The 19372-nt window shown below is 42.9% G+C and overlaps 1 protein-coding gene across 1 annotated transcript; it reads right to left on the bottom strand.

Annotated features, from left to right (window-relative positions):
- Positions 1–1749: 1749 nt before the first annotated feature.
- On the bottom strand, positions 1750–19164 carry si:dkey-85k7.12 (interferon-induced very large GTPase 1). Its single transcript, XM_067401786.1, has 8 exons — positions 19127–19164; positions 18921–19018; positions 16009–16061; positions 15744–15843; positions 12764–13021; positions 12393–12653; positions 10305–12291; positions 1750–5188 (listed from the first exon to the last, which is right to left on the bottom strand). The coding sequence occupies exons 3-8, from the start codon at positions 16030–16032 to the stop codon at positions 2485–2487; spliced, it is 5334 nt and encodes a 1777-aa protein (XP_067257887.1). The 5' UTR covers positions 16033–16061; positions 18921–19018; positions 19127–19164; the 3' UTR covers positions 1750–2484.
- Positions 19165–19372: the final 208 nt, after the last annotated feature.

Here is a 19372-nt window from a genome sequence, read left to right as displayed (position 1 = left end):
GCATTCAGATGAAGCATTTTACTTCAGATCAGTCCTATGTTCATAAAATATCTGTTCAAATGTCTGATGTATTATTTTGTCCTTTTAACAGTTTAAGGGGTTTCCCGTGACTGACAGCGCTAGTCAAACCATTTGTCAGTTGCGTCTTGTTCCGTGTTCACAATTCAGTCTTTTCAATGTCAAAGTATTCGCTACTGACTGACACACTCATAAAGACAGTTTTTGACGGCATCTAATGACGTATTAATGTAACTTCTGTTGCTGTTCATGGTCAGGGACTCCGGAAGGCAGTTTTTTGGTAAGAAAGTTGCATTGTTACATATTTTTGGCTTTAATATTTGTATTGTGTGGTAACCGTTTTATAAAAAAAAAATAAGGTAGCCTACTCGAGGCTAGTGCTGTATCGTGAATAAGTCACGGCTGAAGGGCGTTGTTAGGGCTTGACTTTATTGCTTATTACTTAAAGTTTACTAAAATTCAATACATACAATTTAATGTAAAATTTTAACTTTACATAAAATATTTAACTTGCATAATTCTAAGATAGCACGCCACACCTACTTAAAAACATAAATGAACAAATCGGTTGAATCAATGATTCAGTGACTCATTGAATAAAAAAAACAAAAAAAACATCATGTGCATCCCTATTCGCATATTAGTATGAGTAGTGTGTTCAATTGTCACAGCTTTAATTACATAGCGGAGGGGGAGGGGCTATCAGACTTCAATGCTGAATGACAAAATAACCTTATAAAGTTCATACACTACACGGTTGAGTATACAGTGCATACGTAGTATATAGGGTCATAGGGTATAGTGCTTCATTTGTTGACCCAACTTCAGTGTTTTGAACAAATCTGTTGAATGAAGACTCATAAACAGAGTCACTTGTCACCACCTACTGGCTTAATGATGTAACCTACAGAAAGAGTCCCTGAAAAATCTTTTATGTTATCACTTTTGTAACGCTGCTCAGCCAGTCAAAATCGAGGACCAGAATTAACTTTATCTTTAATAAGATCGGTAAGTGATCTGCGGCTATGTTTACACTGGAATGCAGCAAAGGAATGCAATAAAGTTTAAAAAATAAATAAATAAATAAAAACTAGCCCTTCTGTCAGTGGTTGTTGCGGAAGAGATTAGAATTTGATACGTTTACACGTCAGTGGTGATCTACGAAAATGACTAAATACGCTGTGTTATGCATGCAGGCCAGTAATTGGTGATGTCACTTTGTAAAGAAACACTACGCTCCGGTAGACAGAACATGTAATAAGCATGTGTCATGATGTCACCGTTTTCACAAATTTTTGTAGTTTACACGGAGACAATAACAGTATCGTTTTCAAAAACTTGCACTTTAAAACTGGTTTTCAAAAGTTTAGGTATTCAGGCCCCCAAAAAATTGTTGTCATGTAAATGAAAGGCTAAAACATTTTTAGTTGAACACAGTGTTGAGTAAAAGTTCTCTTAGTGATTGTCAACCTAGAGAAGACACAAGTGGACTGTTACCTATCAAACTTAGCGGCTGTAGTCTGTATACGAAAAATGCAAAGCAAAAACTTTTCCATTTTTAGCACATCGTTGTCATTATAAACGTATTTACATGTATTTACGTATTTACATTTACATGTATTTACAAACGTATGCATCAATGTACGTAAATGTGCATTAATTCATCCCTGGATTGTAGGCTATGTGTCAAAGAGTGAATAGACCTACAGTAGCTAAATCATTGTCATTTCAGTTCAAGTTTATTTGTATGGCTCTTTTCACAATACATATTGTTTTAAAGCAGCTTTACAGAAAATGTCATTTGATGATCTTTTAACAATTAATCATGTAGCTCTACAGTAGGCTGCATTTGATAAAACATATTTGCAGTTGCATTTATTTATTTAGCAAGCACTTTATTCCAAAGAAGAGGTTTGTTTAATTGGTAAGTACAGAAGAACATTAAAACCACAATTCATCAATATCAATCAATACCTACATATTTATCATTTTTTTATTTATGGAATTCGTCACAAAAGTATTGATGCAGTATATATTTTCTGTCGTATATCATCATAAAGATATAAACAATTAAAAGTAGATTATTTTGATACCAAACAGGAAAATAAGTTTTTGATCAAATAGCAAACAGTAAAATTGCAATAATAAAAAAAATATATTTCACCACTGTATGTTGATTTTGTATGTTGCACATTGCATATATGATTTTTTTTTTCACCTGGTTAAACTTTATTTCACCTTTTAAATGATTAACCCATATTCCCATTCCCATGTGCAAGTAGTATTGATGGTTACTGGAAGTCAGCTGAAACCATTTGCAAGTAATCAACAGCATTTTTTGATCACTAAGCAAGCAGTCATGAGTGAACAGAAAGTCAAAACCAATGTTTTCATCAATATTTTGTGTATATTTTGTAAGCTGCGTGTGAGAGTGCTGAATCTATGGTTGTGAAATGGAGAAATTGTTTATTTGATGCTGAAAGACTCTTTTAAACTGTTCTCTGCTTGTTTCTTTGTGATAGATTTCCACATCAAGGGTATATCAGCAGGGTGAGAATTGTATTCCTTGGCAAACTTATCGTTGAACCGGGCCATCACATATTTCCAGTAATCTGAGGCCTGTATGCTAGCATCTGCTGGGATGTGCCAATCTGGAAAGATTTCTCTGTATCTTTTGTAAGGATGAAAGCTATAATTAGTTTGAAAACACTGAAAGTGTGTTTCACTGTGAACATCTGTTGAGCAGATACTAGTCACTAATTTTTCATTGTTTACATATCTGTATCGACCGAGACCCTGAGGTCTGTGAACTGAAGCACAGTGATCAGTGTGAGCTTCTCCACCAGCCTCACATGGAGCACTGCAGAATGGACACTGTTTCCCACATCCAAACACTCTCTTGAAGAGCTCATCCTGGGGTTTAATCTTGAGTTTGTGGAGTTTACCCTGAATGTCAACTTTCTTCAGATGTTCCTTCAGTGTCTGTTCCATCTCCTCTACAGATTTGGTTAGCCAGTCAGCAAATGGCTCCTGAGATGCATTGTTTAGGACCATCACTGTTTCTAGAGCATCTTTGGGAATTATTAGCTTTTTTTCAAGCTTCCTGCAAATGCAATGTATGAATCCTTTGATACCATCTAGATTAGTTTCATTCCGTGCCATTTTGACAGCTTCTAATATCTCCTTGGTGATTCCTCTAAGGTGTCCTTCTTCCAATTCAGACACTTCATGGTCATTCGAAAACTGTTTGGTGATTTGATCTAATATCCAGCCCTTAACAAAGCGTTCATAGGAGCTGATGTATTTTACATACTCTTCAAACTTATCTTCATTCACAAGTTCCTTTAAGAGTGAGTACTGGAAAAATGCACGAGTGCTAAATTGAAAGGCATTTTTTCCCTGAAGCATTTTGTCAACAATGTCTGGACCCAAGGAGCTGTAGATGAATGTCTCAACCGCAGGCATCAAGCACAGTTTGATGAATTCTTCTGCCTTTCTCTGACACTGATCACGATCATGGAACAGGTCCTTGAAATCATTGCGATATTTGTCTTTAAACTGATCGAGGCATCTGCGTGGGTCATTCTCCATAATGAAACAATCATGCATGTCTTGAAATGTTCTTGCAGAAAACCCACAAATGTGCAATTTCAGGGACAGCTCAAATTCCTCTGAAAACCCTATATTCTTGTTGGACATCAATCTCCCATCAATCATGTGCAGGATCTCCTGAATATAGGTGTCATGGTAATCTAAAGGTCTCTCTCTCTTGTCCAGGACAAACTGAGAGCATGTCAGAATGATATTATCTGCTAAATTTTGTAGGTCCGTTGCAGAGTTGTCGTTGACCATACGTTTAATCCACCTTTTGTAAAAGATTTCTTTAGAGATTTTGAACACCCCTATTCCACAATCCATCAGTTTTACTTTCATTAATTGCTCTGCAACAGAACTTCCTTTCTGTTTCATGTTTTCTCGAAGTTGCCTGAAAACAAAATCGAATATATTTCTTTTCTTCAATCCAGTAAATGACAGCTCATTTATGGTTTCTTGCCATATTTGTTCAAAAAATCTGTCAAGCTCTTTGTCAGTCTTATGTGCATCACTCTTTGATCTGTTGTTTTTGCGTAACTTCTCCAGTAGACCCAGCACTTTTTTCTCCATTGTATCAGTGAATGTTTTCTTGATGTTGTCCAGATTATTCATTCCTCTCCTAATGTCTACTGTTGCCTCAAGCTGCGTCAGCAGGGAGCTCTCAGTTTCCCTCCTGAGACATTTTACGCTGCTCACAAAGTCTTCTTTGTACTTCTCCACAAGGTAGACATGGCCCTCTGTTTGTTCAAAGTATTTGGAAAGATTTTCCATTGTGGTCTTTTCTAAGGTGTCAAGCTTTGTGACAGCTTCTTGTTTCAGTTTGCATAAAAGATCTTTCAGATCTGATTTGTCTGATTTCAGTTTGAATGTCTCAAAATTTGACACTCTGGTTTCAGCTTGAGTTGACCAAGAGTGCATATGCTTCTTGAAAGACCATTCCCATTTGTGGAATTCTGTGCACAGTCTCATGTACGCATCAGCCACCAAGCTGTTCCTAAAGCTAAAGATGAAGTTTTCATATTTCACTGCATTCCACAAGCTTTTTGTCCACTCCAAAAATTCTGTTATGTTGTTTCCAGATGTTTTGTTTTTGCATTTTCTAAATATGTTAATCATGTTTTTTTTAAGGTCATAGACAGCCTCAGAGTAGCCAGCGTTCACAGGTGCCATTGGAGGATTTCCATGCCAGAGCCCAGGGATATACCAATTACATGTCTCTGGATCATACTCAATCACATCAGTGAACCTTTTATACTCCTCCTTGTTCTCCATTTTAGCTGCAGCTTCTGTCATTTCATTCAGCTGCTCCAGCAGAAGCTTTCGATCTCTCATGTTCTTGTCATGGGCTGATACATCAGAAACATTTTGGTGGACGAACAGACACTTTGGTTTTTTACCTATTTCCTTCATTCTGATGAAAGCATGGACTACAATCTGCAAAATGTCCTTCATCTCTGTGGAATTCTCCATTGCAATGTTGATGATTGTGATATCACTCAATCCAACAACGAGAGTGGCTAATTCATTGTCATGTTCATGACTATCATCTAGTTTTGCCAGTTCAGGGGATTTCAGACTGTGGTAAAGTTCGTAGTTGTGGGAGGAAAGAGGACAGGGATCGGCTTTTAGCTGCTGACAGTCGCTTTATTCTTTCTCAAAGAGAAAATGTCACACAAAGAACACAACAAAACAAAAGCTCGGTGCAACGCACACTTCAATTCTCCACATCCGAAGACGGGCTTCACTCCAATGGACCGGACGGCATACACGACTGTCAGCAGGCTCTCTCTCTCCTCCACTCCTGCTTCTCCTGGCGTTTTATCCTGTCTCCACGCCAATTACTGGAACGAGAAACAGGTGTTCGTAATTTGCATCTAACCCGTTCAATCACCGCGCCTCCCCTGACGCTCCCTCCTGTTGCAGAACCCGCTAAACCACGCCCCCCTCGCCACATACCCCCACCGCCCGACTCAGGCCGGGGAGCCGTCCGGCCTGTAGCCCCCCCCCCCCCCCCATTTCTGGAGAGGAAGTCGGCCACAGCCATCTGAACACCCGGCCTGTGGATCACTTTGAATTTAAAAGGCTGTAAAGCAAGATACCAACGAGTGATCCCGCGCGTTGGTGTCCTTCATGCGGTGGAGCCACTGCAGAGGGGCATGGTCCGAACAGAGGGTGAACTCCCGCCCCAGGAGATAATAGCGGAGAGTGAGGACGGCCCACCTGATGGCTAAACACTCTTTCTCCACGGTGCTGTACTTAGCCTCTCTCTTGGAGAGCTTGCGGCTAATGTACAGCACCGGCCGCTCCTCACCCTCTATCTCCTGGGACAGGACTGCACCCCAGCCCCTGTCCGACGCATCGGTCTGCAACAAAAAAGGGAGAGAGAAATTAGGGGAATGAAGTAACGGCCCGCCACATAAAGCAGCCTTCACCTGGGTAAAGGCCTGCTGGCACAGCTCCGTCCACTGGACCGTATCTGGTGCATCCTTTTTAGTCAGATCAGTCAACGGGCTGGTGAGGTCCGAATAATTAGGAACAAACCTTCTGTAATATCCCGCCAGCCCGAGGAACTGTCTTACCTCCTTTTGGTCTTGGGACGCGGACAGGTTGCAACCGCTGCTGTCTTATCAATTTGGGGACGCACCTGTCCATATCCCAAGTGGAAGCCCAGATACCTTACTTCCACGCGCCCAATTGCACACTTCTTCGGGTTGGCCGTGAGCCCAGCTCCTCTCAGCGATCTCAGTACAGCCCTCAAATGCTGCATATGCCGCTGCCAATCATTACTAAAAATAATAATGTCATCCAGATAGGCAGCCGCATACGCAGCATGGGGCCGTAACACTTTATCCATGAGTCGCTGAAAGGTAGCCGGTGCCCCGAACAGCCCGAACGGAAGGGTCACGAATTGGTGTAAACCAAACGGCGTCGTGAAAGCGGTCTTTTCTTTGGATAACGGAGACAAGGGGATCTGCCAATACCCTTTAGTTAAGTCCAGTGTCGAATAAAAGCGAGCTGTACCAAGCCGGTCAAGCAATTCGTCCACACGCGGCATTGGATACGCGTCGAACTTCGACACTGCATTCACCTTGCGATAATCCACGCAGAACCGCACTGAGCCGTCCGTTTTGGGAACCAAAACTATCGGGCTCGCCCAATTACTGCTGGATTCCTCTATTACCCCCATGTCAAGCATTGCCTCTAATTCTGCCTGAACCACTTTTTTCTTGTGTTCAGGTAACCTATACGGCCGGCTGCGAATCACCACGCCCGGCTCGGTCTCGATGTGGTGCTGAATGAGGTCCGTACGGCCCGGTACGGGAGAGAACACGTCGGCAAACTCAGCCTGTAATTTAGAAACATCAGTGAGCTGTGAGGGCGAAAGGTGATCTCCCCTGGGGCCAGAGCGAGGGATTGTTTTTTTACATTCGCCTCTGGCCCAAGATCATCCTCTCCGCTAATCACCGTCGCCAGCATCACTGATTCCGCCTCACTCCACTTTTTTTCAGGAGGTTGAGGTGATAAAACTGACGTGCCCCTCTCCTATCGGACCGTATTACCTCATAATCGAGATCCCCAATTCGTCGTGTGACCTCAAATGGTCCTTGCCACTTCGCCAGTAATTTTGAGCTTGACGTTGGAAGTAATACAAGCACTTTCTCTCCCGGTGCAAATTTACGTAGATTCGTTCCCCTGTCATACAACCGGCACTGTCTGTCCTGGGCTTGTAACAAATTCTCCATAGATAGCCGCCCCAAAGTGTGGAGTTTTGTTCTCAAGTCCAGCACATACTGAATTTCATTTTTTGATTGAGACGGTCCGTCCTCCCAAGATTCTCTTAGGACATCCAGGACCCCGCGGGGGTGGCGCCCAAAGAGAAGCTCAAAGGGGGAAAACCCCGTGGAGGCTTGCGGGACCTCTCGCACAGCGAACAACAGGGGTTCCAACCATTTATCCCAATTTTTGGCGTCTTCTTGCACGAACTTACGAATCATGGATTTAAGCGTGCGATTAAAACGTTCGACCAACCCGTCCGTTTGTGGGTGAAAGACGCTGGTTCGAATCGATTTAATGCCCAACAATTCGTACAGTTCGCGTAACGTACGTGACATAAACGCCGTGCCTTGGTCAGTGAGGATTTCTTTCGGAATCCCCACCCGGGAGATTAAACTGAAGAGGGCGTCCGCAACACTCTTAGCAGAAATGTTGCGGAGAGCCACTGCTTCTGGATATCGGGTTGCATAGTCCACAATGACTAGAGCAAACCGATGTCCTCTCGCTGATCGCTCTAATGGCCCGATGAGGTCCATACCAATTCGTTCGAAGGGGACCTGCATTAATGGAAGGGGGCGCAAAGGCGCTTTTGGGGTGGCCGGCGGATTTACCAGCTGACATTCACGACAAGACGCACACCACCTGCGCACGTTCTCGTGAATGCCCGGCCAAAAGAATCGGGTCATGAGGCGATTTAGTGTCGCTGTTTGTCCTAAGTGTCCAGCCATTGGGTTAGAGTGAGCCGCATGGAAAAGCATTTCCCTGCGGCTCTTTGGTACTAACAACTGGGTTGTATCTTGTTTTGATTGAGCGTCTTGGGTCACTCGATACAACCTATCTTTAATAATCGCAAAATAGGGGTAAGTCAGTGGTCGTCCAGGCTGGAGAGACTGACCGTCGATCATGCTGACCCTCTCAAACGCATTTTTCAGCGTCTCATCGTGAGACTGCTCCAGGGGAAAATCATCACGGTCCGAGAGAATCAGTCTCCCGATTCCGCTCGGTTCCCCTGAAGCAGACACCACTGGTCCCTGATCAGTCTCCCCCGCCTGCACTCGCACTTCCTTCCCCCGCGAACATCTCTTCCAAGAGGCACCCGAACATAAATGTCCCAATAATTTATTAAACGCGGGCCAATTTGTCCCCAAAATTATCGGGTGCCGGAGGTGGGGATTAACTGCCACCTCTACACTATGCTTTTGACCCCTAAATAGAATCCTGACCGACACCAACGGATAACTCGCGATATCCCCGTGCACACACCGTACCCTAACCATGCGGCCTGTATCCAATGCCCCGGATGAAATCAGGCTTTGATGCACCGAGGTTTGGTTACAACCCGAGTCCACCAAAGCCTGATATGTACCCCTTGATACTCACTGGTATCTGGTACTGACCAGCTTGACCGGGGGCAACCTGCAGGTCGTCCGGGGACTCCGGATCAATGTCCCCACCTCCATCATTGGACACCGGTCTAAAAGTGATCCGGGTCCCCGCAACGCCAGCAGGCCGGCCCAGACCTGCCCGCCGCTCCAGTGGCGGAGAACGGGCCGGATGATTGGCGTGGAGAGAGGGGAGAAGCAGGCGCGGGGTCCGGTCCGGCGGTGGCCAGACCCGCCCCCTGGGCGGGGCTCTCGGAGCCACGAACGGCCGGAAATCCGTTCACCCCGCCCCCGGGGTGGAACACGAGGCGGGCCGGGCGGACGGGACCCAGGAACAGGGACAGGTCGAGAGAGAGAGAGAAGGGGGAGAGGGGGAGAGAGAGACAGATGGTAGGGGCTCGCCGACCCCTGGGCACGCCACCAAGTGGTCCTCCGCCAGTTGGATGGCCGAATCCAGCGACGTGGGCCGGTGGCACTGGACCCACTGCGGTCTTCCTCGGGAGCCGAGTGGTGAACTGCTCCAGCACCACACGATCGATGATCTGCTCCACGCCACCTCCGTCGGCCATCAGCCATTTGCGGCACGAGTCCCGGAGCTGTTGGGCCAACACGAAGGGCCGGCCCGCTTCCCCCAGCTCCAAAGACCGAAATCGCTGACGATGCTGTTCGGGGGAGCGGCCGACCCGCTGCAGGATGGCCCTCTTCAGGTCGTCGAAGACCAGGAGGTTCTGGATGGGCAGCTGCTGGGCTGCCACCTGCGACTCGCCCGACAGCAGGGGGACGAGCCGCATGGGCCACTGGTCCCGGGGCCAACCGGACACTTCAGCGGACTTCTCAAACAAGTCGAGGAAGGCCTCCGGGTCATCGTGCGGGCCCATCTTCTGGAGTGGCAGCTGGAAGGAGGCAGCAGCTGCCTCGGTGGTTCCCACAGGAACCTCCCGGTCTATCCAGCTCCGGAACCTCTCGCGGTCCTCCTGCTGGCCCTGGATGATGGCCCTCGAAGCGGCGCTCCTGGTCGTTGCGAAGATCCACCAGGGCCCGATGTTGTTCTTGGTGAAGGACCGCGAGGGATGCGATGATGTCCGCAAACGGCTTTCCAGCGGCGGGGGCTGCCTGCATGGCGGCGGCTTCCGTCTTTCCTCCCGGGTTTCGGCACCAGTGTGGTAAAGTTCGTAGTTGTGGGAGGAAAGAGGACAGGGATCGGCTTTTAGCTGCTGACAGTCGCTTTATTCTTTCTCAAAGAGAAAATGTCACACAAAGAACACAACAAAACAAAAGCTCGGTGCAACGCACACTTCAATTCTCCACATCCGAAGACGGGCTTCACTCCAATGGACCGGACGGCATACACGACTGTCAGCAGGCTCTCTCTCTCCTCCACTCCTGCTTCTCCTGGCGTTTTATCCTGTCTCCACGCCAATTACTGGAACGAGAAACAGGTGTTCGTAATTTGCATCTAACCCGTTCAATCACCGCGCCTCCCCTGACGCTCCCTCCTGTTGCAGAACCCGCTAAACCACGCCCCCCTCGCCACACAGACCTTCAGTGTCAATTATCACTAAATAATCACAGCCAAGTTCTTGCTTGTTTTCCTCTGTGATTTTGATCAGCTGCATAAAAGCTCCTCTGGTGCATCTTCCACTGCTGACGGCAAACTGCACTCCAAACATGGTGTTCAGCAAGGTGGACTTCCCTGTGCTCTGGACTCCTAAAACTGTGACCACCATGATTTTATTGTTGGGCTGCACCAAAGAGTTCAGATACAGAAGCACATCGCTCACCCATCTGAGAGGAATATTTGATGCATCTCCATCAACCAGTTCAAGAGGGAAGCCATCCAACATCAGTTCAGCACATAGTCGGGGTAAGTGTAGCATTTGTTGACGTGATATTAAGTTTTCTGGAAGTGACACTGCAGCCTCATAGAGTTGGCCCATTTCTCGCAGAAAGTGCTCCATTCCTAAAGAACTGTTAGAGATCTGTTGGTCAAGCTGTGCGATTTCCTCTTTATTTTCTGAAAATTTCTGACACTTTTCCTTGTACTGCTCACGGAGGCTAGAGAGGCTTTTCCGGGAGAGATTGTCAAGGTTCATCCGCATCCACTTCAAGAAATAGGACCTCTCCTGGCTCGAACTTAGTGCTTTAACAAAGCAAGACATTGCCTCTGAGATGTCATATTTACTTTGTTGTTTCCTGAGTTCAGTCTTTTTAATCTGGAGATCACTCTTGTATGTCTCTATGTTTTGATTACCAGCTTTCCGGAGTCTGCATTCCTCTTTTTCCAGTTTTGCTAAATCTTTCCAGATTTTACCTTGAAGGGGAAGCTGATCCTCTTTGAACTGCAGTGTGTCCTGTATATCTTCTGTCAAGGCATGTGCATTCATTTTTGCTTCCTGACATTCTTGAATGTCTTCATCAACTTGAATTCCAAGTTCATGTGCTATAGTGTCCATTCCCTCCAGACATGCTTTTTTGGGATGATTATTAATTATTTGATTTACTACCGAATGCAGATTTTTGACAAAATGTGCATCATTTTGATTGGACTTCAGAATTATGTTGTTCTTCTTCAAACTCATTTCAAAGGCGGTCATTTTCAGCTGATCCAAATCAAATGCTTTACTTTGCACATTTCCCACTAAAAAAAATTGTGCTTTAGCATGTTGGTTGGTGAGTAATTTGTAGTTTGTGTCCAGATTGTCAAAGAACACAAAAACTGCAGTGGAGGTCTGGCATAGGAAGGAGTACTGTGTTTCAAAGGTCCGGATGTCACCTCTCAAGTTTGCAACAGCCACAGGTTCAGGAAACACATCAATGTTTTTGTTTCCACAAGGTAGATACCAACCCATCTCCACTAATCCATTTGATATCTTTCTTGGAATGTCTCCGCAGTCCATGTCACGATGTACAAAAGTGTCATGATATTGTTGGGGGTTGCTGAGCAATTTGTTTAAGATCTGAGATTTAGAAATGCTACAGTCACCAAGTCTAACAAAGGACACTAGGGGGAGCTCAGAGTGAACAATTCTGTCCTCCACAAAGCCTTTTGGGTCTGACAAGGAATGAGGTCTAAATTTTTTCATAATATCTCTCATGGCCCAAAGCATGTACATGCACTGCTGCGTGTCACACTTTGGAAGAAGTAAAGGAACAGAGAACTGACACATTGACATTTTTGAGACCATTTCCTGTTGGAGGAAACCATCTGCACAAAGAAAGAGAGCCGTCACTATATCTAAAGGGTTTACACTGCTATTCTGATCATTCAGAAAATCAAATGTATAATTGCAAATATCTAAGCTTTGCAAATCCTCATTCTCATCTGATGAATATTTGACACTTCTTGCAGTCACATTCACCATCATCAGTTTCTTCAGGAACAGCCATGGCAAAGATGATAGCGACTGGGCTGGCTCATCTGTCACTGACCTTGTGTCAATCTGTAGCACATCACTGAGTGAGAGTTTGTTCGGGTAGTACTGCTCCAACCCCAAATCATGTAAAAGGCTCTGGATGTTTGTTTCTGTTGAAAATACAGGCATTTCATCAATTGTTTCACAATTGTATAAATGTATCAAATAAAATGAGGCATGTTTGAAGTGAAGTTTGCTATTTTATACTAACTGGTTTGAGCATATGTGACTGCTTCTTTGCTTCTGTTGCCATTTGGAAGCACTTTTGTAATGTGAAAAGAGTACTTCTTTCCAGGACTCAGGTCATTGAAAACCACAGTTCTTGATTCTGTTATCTCTTCCTGAATGATTCCTCCATTCTGGCTGCAAGCAACATGAAACTTGTTCTCCTCACAGCCAGATGCATCCCAAATAAGATTAACAGATGCTGTGCCCACTCTCTCAACCTTAAAGTTTTCAGGCGGGACTGGCCCTGCAATCATGAAAACATTTATGTTGTTAGTTCTTTTTCAGACAATTTCAAAGACACATTGTCATACAATTCTAGGTTCATTCTAAATGGATAGACAGAAAGATAATTACTGGTGCATGCAGTCACTTCAACTCCCACACTTCGTTCTCCATTGTCTGATATTGAAACAAGGGTGAAAGTGTATTCAGTCCCTGGACATAGATCTTCCACCTCTGTGGCTGTGCCATTTGTGATAGTAGATGTCTTTGTAGTTGTGATATCATTGTAGGTCAACTCAAATGTAGATATGTTGTCTGGGCTATCCCAAGCAAGAGTAACAGAACTGGTCCCAATAAGCTGCACTAAAATTTCACTTGGTGCGGGAACATCTGTGGAAACAAGAAGCATACATTTTCAACATCTGAACATAGTTTTAAAAAGCACTGTCAGTAGTGATTATTTTATATGTATAAATATGCATTCGCCAATGCTCAAACAGTTATCTCTGTCTTCTTCAAAATAACACATGGCTGTTCCAGAGATCTCAGATTTGAATGATTCCGAAAGTCACAGAATTTTCAGCAAGTGAGCAATCTGAGCCATGTCAAGTACTGCACACAGTAAAGACATTCTCTGGCAGGGTGATAGCAAGCTTTTCGCCTGGTTGAGTATGAACCCCATACACTCTAAGTGGCTAAGGAGTAGAGACTTCTGCGCACATTGCTCGTCCCTCAACTGGGTCATAATAAGTCAGTCGTCAAAGTAGTTCTACCAAAAAGACTCGGGAGGCAAAATAACATAACAATGAAATTTATTAACAACCAGAAAGCTATACAATAAGATAAAGTTCTTTGGCGTAGGCCCCGTCCTGCCCGAAATAAAGGCCCGACTCCCCCATAGGGTTATGGACAGGGACCATCCTGGTGGTGGTGGGGAGGATGGAGGTGGAAATTGGCGTCAGCATCTGCGAACTCAGATAAGTGTAAGTACCGATGCTTTATACCGGAGTGTTTGATAATGATTGGTTAGATCTGATCTACACTCAAAAAAATGATTCTAGCTGCTTGTTCAGTTTATTTAAATAAAATAAGCTGAACCAACACAAATCTTTAGTTTTTTACTTAATTGGCATTTGCACTCAATTGTATTATGTTAAATGAAATTAAATTTGCAAAATGTTAGGTTAACCTAAACCATTTGTGTTGGGACGACATGAATCATTTATGTTGCATTGATTGAAACTGGGCAGTGGATTTCTAGTTCCCAGCATGCTTTGCGTAGGGAAAGATCAGGACAGTAAATGATGAACTTAAGTGCTGTTTAATGTGTTTTTAGTAAAGGGAAATACCTTTTAAAGTTTGATGTTCAGTTATATTTGACATTTAAAAGAGTTTGTTATGTCGATTTTTTTTGAGGTTACCATTATGCTGAAGTGTAGACCTTGTGGTTAGGCTATGGGTGGCTGCATGAAATAAATCTATGTTGTTCTCAACAAGCTTTAACTGTGCTAAAGCCAGTGATGAGAAGTTCTTTACCTGATCATTACTTGCATGCTATAAATGTTACTTAGCATATGAAAAAGTGATATTTTAGTTTAGTTTTTATAGAAATATAAATAAATTAGTTTGAGGACCAGCACATAATTTACACAGTCTACATATGGTCATCAGCTTTATCCCTCTCAATGGTCATGAAACATGTATGTCTGTGTACAACAGCTATTCACAACCTAAGCACAAGCGCACATCTTCACCATGATGGTAACAAAAAATGTTTTATATATATACGCTACAAACTCTTTTAAATGTTCAAAATAACTAAACATTAAACACTTAAACACTAACAGGTCTTTCCATTTCCTTAAAAGTGCAGAAAACTTGAGCAACACTGCACAAGGGCACCAGTCTGAATTGCAATAGCACTGGTTGGATCAACAAGAATGAATTATGTTCAGGAAACATTCACAGAATATGTCAAATGAAACTGGTGTGATCTCATTCAATTAGCATGAATTTTACTCATCAGTACAATTAACCTATCTTAAGTTCAAATAAATCAGTTCAACTGTGTGGAAATAGGTGTCATAATTGAATTAAGTTAGACCAACAAGTTATTTTTTTGAGTGTAATGAATGACGTAACATTAGAGTCTTCCTGGCAGAACTTACGCTAGAGCTTTCATTTCAGGATGTGCACCACCTTCTGTTTTAGGGGGAGAGTGGATGGGCCCTGACACTTTGGGAAGGGGTAGAGCTAAACTCTCAGAGAGTGCTGCCAGACTACTGGCTGTGCTTTAGGCTGGGCCTGAGCAGATGTCGACACTGGCTTGATGTGCTGATGAATCATCAAGGACCTGGAGCAATTTGAAAATTCTGCAATTTTTGAGCCGCGGTGAAGTGTTGACAAAGCCTTCCACTGCCTAGTCAAAAGGGGCACGCCACAACTTAGTCAGCTTGTCGTGTACTTCCAGGAAAATGAGCTAGTCTCTGGGCCCCTGGCAGCACCCCAGCTGCAGGAACCACTCAATGTGGCTGCTGCATGAGGGCTCGGCCGGTCCAAGCCGAGCTCCTCAATGGCCTTGGACAGGACTCGGATGTGAGTCCAGTCCACGCCGGAAATCATCAGGCTCGCTCTGCAGCAGGGTGGCAGGATCCTTCGCAAGTTTTGACCACTGCTCCATATCTGAAGCAGCCAGGTACATGGCATCATTTGGGATTTGGGCCGACATGAGCTCACTCTGGCCTGCTTGCTCAGACCTGCTACTCCGCCACTTCTTCCATCTAGGCTCGTGACGGGGTGGAAGAGAATGGGGGAGCATGAGGGGCGGAGTCACTTCCCTTAAAAAAGGCGATCCATGAGTGCAGCGAGGCGAGACTTTGATCAATTTTGATTTCAGTCAGAAAGTATTAAATTGTATCAACTTCTTGACATTGGCAATACATCCATTTAATACAAACTATAGTAATGATAAAAGGTGTTTATATGTGTTTACCTAATACCTACAGTTGAATAAGGTAAACATAGTCATTAAAATTGTGGCCAACAATCCAAAATCATTACTGTGCCCAAAGATGCATGTACAACTTGATACATAAAACCGTAAATTTGTTACCTTGTAACTTGGAAGTGTCTTCCTTTTCATATGCCTCAGCACATGCCCCTGATGTAAATGTTTGTTTGTCATCAAGGTATTCACTAGCATCTTCAAATTCCTTAATTTGAAAGATTCTCAAGCATTAGTGACATGCAAACTCAGGTCTGTCAAGACTAAAATTTGACTAAATAAAATGCCAATAATTGTCTGCAATTCTCTATGTCTAAGGCAATTCATTTGCAAAGAAATCTGCCTTGTCGAAGAAAGAAAAAGTGATGCTTACTTCATCTTCACTTGGGCAGTCCATTTTAACTGCTTGTGAGTTGATTGAGACTCCTAAGAAATGTGATGCAGTTTTAATGTTAAAAGAACAGAGATTAAAATAGTGGCTTCATTTCAAGTTTACATTAATAATCTCACACTGTATTTTAGATTTACACAAGCCAAGTAATTATACTTTTAAGTATATCTTAATCAAAAGATTGAGTAAAAGTATGGGTCAAATATACTTATATACTGTCAGTATAGGTATACTTAAGTGTATCTACTTGAGTATATTTCTGAGAAGTACACAAAGTATATTTTTAAGAAGTATATAAAAAAGTAGACTGAAAGTACAATTTCTTTTAGTTTAAAAGAAGTATACTAATAACACACTTGAATAAATCTGCCTTAAGGGCAGAGAAAAGGTGAGATATGCATGCAGGCCTATTAATGCAGATACTAAGCCATACTAGACCTACTTTAAAATAGCATCTAGATTACAAAGTAATTTCATATGGCCTGCTGAAGAGGAGAAGAAATATAAGCCTACACACACTGAATACAACGAAATTTTCTTAACACCAGCGAAATTCAGTAGGCTGAACGCATGAGAGTAGGGTGACCACCCGTCCCGCGTAGCGCGTGCGCGCACAGCGTTTGAAGCCCGATTCATGCATCCCGCCCCCATTCAGTGTATTCAGTTTCTGCATAAACTCTGGCCACCCCTGTGGCCACCCCAGTATGATTTTGCATTGGGTACTATTAATTTAAATGCATAATGTAAATTCACAAGTTCATGAAGTGAAAGAAAATAAAATGCCACCAAAAAAGATAGATTGACTGACGCCACCAGAGTAGCTGTTTCACTGCCACCAAGAGTCTAAATAGTAATGTCTACAGACCTGAATTTCAAATGTTATTTATACTGTGAAGAGGGTAGGTTAAGGGTGTTCTTCACATCAGCATAACAAATGTTATATAAATTTTATTCATGTTTACATTTTAGACATCATTGCCTGTTTCTGCACAATTTCGCCAACGAATATAGTTCAGATCAAATCCAGAGCATTAAATTGCGTCCCTGAGCAACAAATGGCGCTGTTTCTTTACTGAATGAATCAGCTTTTTAAACGAATAAGTTGAATCAATGAAAATTGGAAAAGATAGGCTACAAGTGACAACGAGGGAGGTTCAGTTGAACAACAGTGAACTGCGGTCAGATGAGATGTTGTCAGACTATGTCAGTAAAATTCAGAAAAATGAACAGGTCCAATCAGCTGTTATTCTGTGCTCGCGGCGCGCACTCAAGAATTGCATGCGCAAATGCGCCGGCGCACGCTGCATAATTACTTTATTATAGCTTAAATAAAGCCCAAAAGAATACGAGCAATGACCGTCATTGCTCTGTTGTAAATGAAGTCATGAAATTACCACACATGCGATTAAAGCTGCCTCAAAACTGTGAATGCATGTATTTGTTAACATGGTTTTAAAGCTATTGTTATCCAATTTGTTGGCCTTAAAACGTCTTAAAAATGCACATATGTACACCAGAGAAATCTAAATTTTCTCGGGGAGCATGCCCCCGAACCCCCCTAGCAAATTATATTTTATGACCTTGGTAATTATGAAACCATAATGCAATCTGAATGCAAAATGTGTATTTCTACAAATGTGCACACTTTGGGACTAAAACGGTGTAGGTATGTGTATGCAAATAAATGGGACCGAACGCGACTGAATGTAAATGTTTGTGTCCTCATTATTCTATTAATAACTACCAATTGATTTCGCATGTATGTATATGTATATACATATAGGACATACATTTAGAAAAAAAAAAATACACATTGGTTGGCCTATTCATGAGCATACATCAGCAATTACACATGTTTAGGGGAATAGGGCATTATTAATATATCATGTAAGGTGGTATGTGCTAGAAATGAGTAAACCATTATCAGTGAGTCTGCCCATGGGGTGGAGTCACCGCCTCGCCAGGCAGTGTCCCACATTGTCCCTCAGAAACATAGCCCTTGTCCCCCCTTGGGCTTATTAGCAGGTGGTCACCCTACATGAGAGTCAATGGTACACATCTTTAAAGGATCATGTTTTAATCATTATTATTATTATTTAATGTGTTTGTACGTTGAAACTACCATTCCGACAGCAAGAACGATGCTGAACTAAATGAAGATAAATGTCATGGCATCTGGCATGTTTATTAAACCAATCAGAATAGAGTAAATCGAGAGTCAGCGAGAAGCTCATTTGATTGGCTACAAGAAGATTGACCCGCCTTCCTCCTCACGCTTGTAAAGTGAGTGAGAAAATCGTGCCAAAACTGTTGACGCTTCACTGCGTTGCTGCTCAACTCCAATGCAAATCTATGAAGGTAAAATGATGCCATAAAAGATTCGCATGCGCAGTGTACACAAGATTGTGAGTAAATTATATTTGCATGCGCAAGAGAAGATTTGTAAAGGTGTAAATCGCGTTTCTAACGTAAGAAAAAATGATTTCAAGCATCATGAACTGTGAAACTGCAGCTTCATACGGCCAAATCATTGCAAGCCTGTGAACAGTGATTTGCGAGCGAAAACAACTGCAAAACGGACCTGTATGCGTAAAAAAACAAACTGTTGCAAATGTCTAAATGACTTGTGTACGTACGTTATAGGGAAAAAGGTCCCGAAATAACCCGTTATGCACTGTCCCGAAGTTTCTTTAAACAGTTTGAAGCAGGTAACAACTTGAGTTAGCCTAACTTTAAAACAGACATATTCATACCACTCTGAATGAAATTATTATTACCAGGTGAATAAATTATATGGCTTTTGTTAGTAACGATTCTATTAGCCGGGGAGGACAAATAACACGAGGCAAATAAAGACGGTGATTCAACAAATCTTATCGATTAATAATACTTACAACTTATCCACATCAAGTAAGGGAAAACCTCTGAATTTCGTAGCTTCAGATCTCCTTTTAATGGGGCTCTAACCACACTCATCAAATTTATAGGCTGCCTAAAACAAGGAATGACACAACAGACTAAACCATTTAGGAAACTAGTCTATTTAGCAATAGCGTCGTTCATATCTGTCTATGCGCTTTAAGAATATACGTTTGCTTACATTTTCATTTTCTCCGAGTTAACCGAAGGGTCTACGCCTTAAATCTGTGCAAATACGTAACTATAACGCATTTTCAGTGGTTTGGTCCTTATACTCAAAATGAAACTATGAATTACAGCTAAAACGAAACTTAAACTATATGGCATTCTGGTAAATGACCTGGAAGGCAAAACATCCATAGAACTGAAGCACAGGCCTTTCAATTTTTCATCTTACTATTATTTCTGGTAGAAATCATGAGTATGC

This window comes from Chanodichthys erythropterus, chromosome 11, assembly GCF_024489055.1.
Source record: "Chanodichthys erythropterus isolate Z2021 chromosome 11, ASM2448905v1, whole genome shotgun sequence".
NCBI classification, from domain to species: domain Eukaryota; kingdom Metazoa; phylum Chordata; class Actinopteri; order Cypriniformes; family Xenocyprididae; genus Chanodichthys; species Chanodichthys erythropterus.
Note: the sequence above shows the minus strand (reverse complement) of the source record. Positions and strands in the feature narration are given on the sequence as shown.